We start from the raw sequence: 2,263 nt of genomic DNA on the forward strand, positions 1-2,263 counted from the left end.
TAGTGAACTTAGCACTACTAAATAGTTATGGCCAGTGGTAAATAGCAAACGACTGGGATAAATGCAATAGTTGCAGGTAATTTCTGTGACCACATTAGCAGTAAATACTGTTGGTAGCTTCAGAGAGTTACCTAATATGAGAGCCATGGTTCAGATTGAGTAACATCACAAGTACTAGAGACTGTCAGCAAAAACAAATGCAGCTGCACATAGGTAATCGTCTGTGATATTGTTTCCCACTGGAGCAGTTGTAAGATGACAATAACCAGGGGTGATAACCGTGGAACAGAGCAAGTCAATAAATAAAATCACAAATTTGTTTTCTTTGTTCCTCCAATTTATTATGAAAATGTACACGGGGATTAACGGTAGGACTTCTGGTAGCGAGCGCGAGCTCCAGGTCCACCGAACTTCTTGGACTCGCAGCGACGTGGATCGGCAACCAGCAGGGTCCTGTCATACTGGATCAGGATGTCCTTGATCTCCTTCTTGGAGGCCTCATCCACATCTGCAGTAAAACAAATACAGATTAGTCCAGATTAAGATTCAGAGTAATATGCAGTCTAGCCAAATGTTCTTCACTGGTTCGACTGTTTGCAGATTTCCATAACTGCAGTAACTTTTTCCTTGTGCTACGTTCCAATATTTATTATGAACTTGTTAGAACTACAGAATTTCCAGCTGTTTCATATCCACAATGCAACCCTGATCTTTCCTAGTCATCAAGAGACAGTTGTACATCAATACATACAAAAATCAGATCAGGTAATAAAAACTCATTTCTACTCTCACAGCTCCTTTATAAATGTGTGTTATGTCCAACAAAACCCATATTTAAAAAGTAGTAGTTACTGCAGAATAGACGAGTACTCAAGTATCTAAAGCAGAGAAATTTGCACACACGGGGGGAATTTTATTTTTAAAAATTTACCAGATGATAGAAGTCATCTTATTTTTGATTACCTGCCCTGCTCATGTACTCTGTGAAGTGACTTAGAATAGATGCATATTTTTAGTGAAGTAGTGTGCCACTTCTAGATTGCTTCTGAAATACCTTCCTGTGAATCTCAAAAATAGTTCATGCTGACAATGACCTGCTCTAGTGAGCACAACACAGCAGTTCTATCTCACAGCTCAGCCCACTGCTTATGATCACGCAACATTTCCAATGCAAACAATTAAATAGTCGGTCCTAGCCCAGTTTTATGCAGCATAGAGCAAACACCAATAGCTCAGCAGTAGGCTAACCTACCATAGCATTCAAAAGCCTGGAGTTGTCAAATCAGAAAAGTTCTAATGTATTTAACTGTAACCAAATTTTTTGTACTGTGTTACGGTTTACGATTTTATTAAGAAGAAATGCACCATGGGATTATCAAATACTTTCCACTTCTCACCTATGGGTAGTACTCTGGAGTGACTCTAAACATGCCTATTTAGAAAAGAGTGATGTTTGTACAAAAAAGCCAAACGGGACAGGCCAAAAAAAAAAAAAAAAAAAAAAAAAAACTTCATTACTTACACTTCTGATAGTATGCAACCAGGGACTTGGAGATGGCCTGGCGGATGGCTGAGAGAGAAGAACATGTCGATATTCAGAGCCTTTTTTCAACAGTAATCATAAAACATCATGAGCAAAATTATAGAGAGAGGAAATACTTTGCTTACCATAGATCTGTGCGACGTGTCCACCACCCTTCACTCTGACTCTGATGTCCACTCCAGCAAAACGCTCCTTACCAAGCAAGAGCACTGGCTCCAAAAGCTTACAAAAAGAATCACATATTGATGTCAAATTTATGTCATTGATGTTTCTCAAAAGGAAATCCTTTCTATCGTTTTAAAACTGAATTTTAAAATTGTTGAATTCTACATATAGTATTCTAAAATATACGCATGCAACTGTAAGTACCAAAAGCAACTCCAATGCAGCTAGATTTATGCTTAAATTAAAAATAAAATAAAATCAATCCCATATGTACAATGTCCAACATCAACTGCCTGAAGTAAGAGCTTTCACGCTCTACTGTGACATCATTTGATGTGCACAAAATTAAATAACGACCACTTACATCACTCATGTTCACCTCTCTTGTTAGGACTCACCTTGTACTGGAGCGTAGCAGGCTCCACCATCTCCAGGGGTCTGCCGTTGACCTTGATCAGGCCATTCCCCCTCTTGCAGTGGGCAACTGCTGTGGCAGTTTTCTGCAACAGAAAGTTCAGATGAATACCACTGAATTTAATATATTGTACTTTTTTT

The 2,263-nt window shown here is 38.7% G+C and overlaps 1 protein-coding gene across 1 annotated transcript in view; it reads right to left on the reverse strand.

Moving 5' to 3' along the window:
• Positions 1-315: 315 nt before the first annotated feature.
• LOC102301912 (40S ribosomal protein S16) overlaps positions 316-2,263 on the reverse strand; it is a 2,898-nt gene continuing 950 nt past the window's right edge. Inside the window, exons 3-6 of the mRNA XM_005923512.3 lie at positions 2,107-2,208; positions 1,669-1,765; positions 1,523-1,570; positions 316-508 (exon numbers count right to left, since the gene is read on the reverse strand). Coding sequence (XP_005923574.1) covers positions 363-508; positions 1,523-1,570; positions 1,669-1,765; positions 2,107-2,208 — 393 coding nt within the window. The 3' untranslated portion in view covers positions 316-362. The remainder of the gene's footprint in view (positions 509-1,522; positions 1,571-1,668; positions 1,766-2,106; positions 2,209-2,263) is intronic.

The sequence above is a fragment of the Haplochromis burtoni genome, unplaced genomic scaffold (genome assembly GCF_018398535.1).
Source record: "Haplochromis burtoni strain Fernald_Lab_line unplaced genomic scaffold, NCSU_Asbu1 Contig_49, whole genome shotgun sequence".
In the NCBI taxonomy this organism is placed as follows: domain Eukaryota; kingdom Metazoa; phylum Chordata; class Actinopteri; order Cichliformes; family Cichlidae; genus Haplochromis; species Haplochromis burtoni.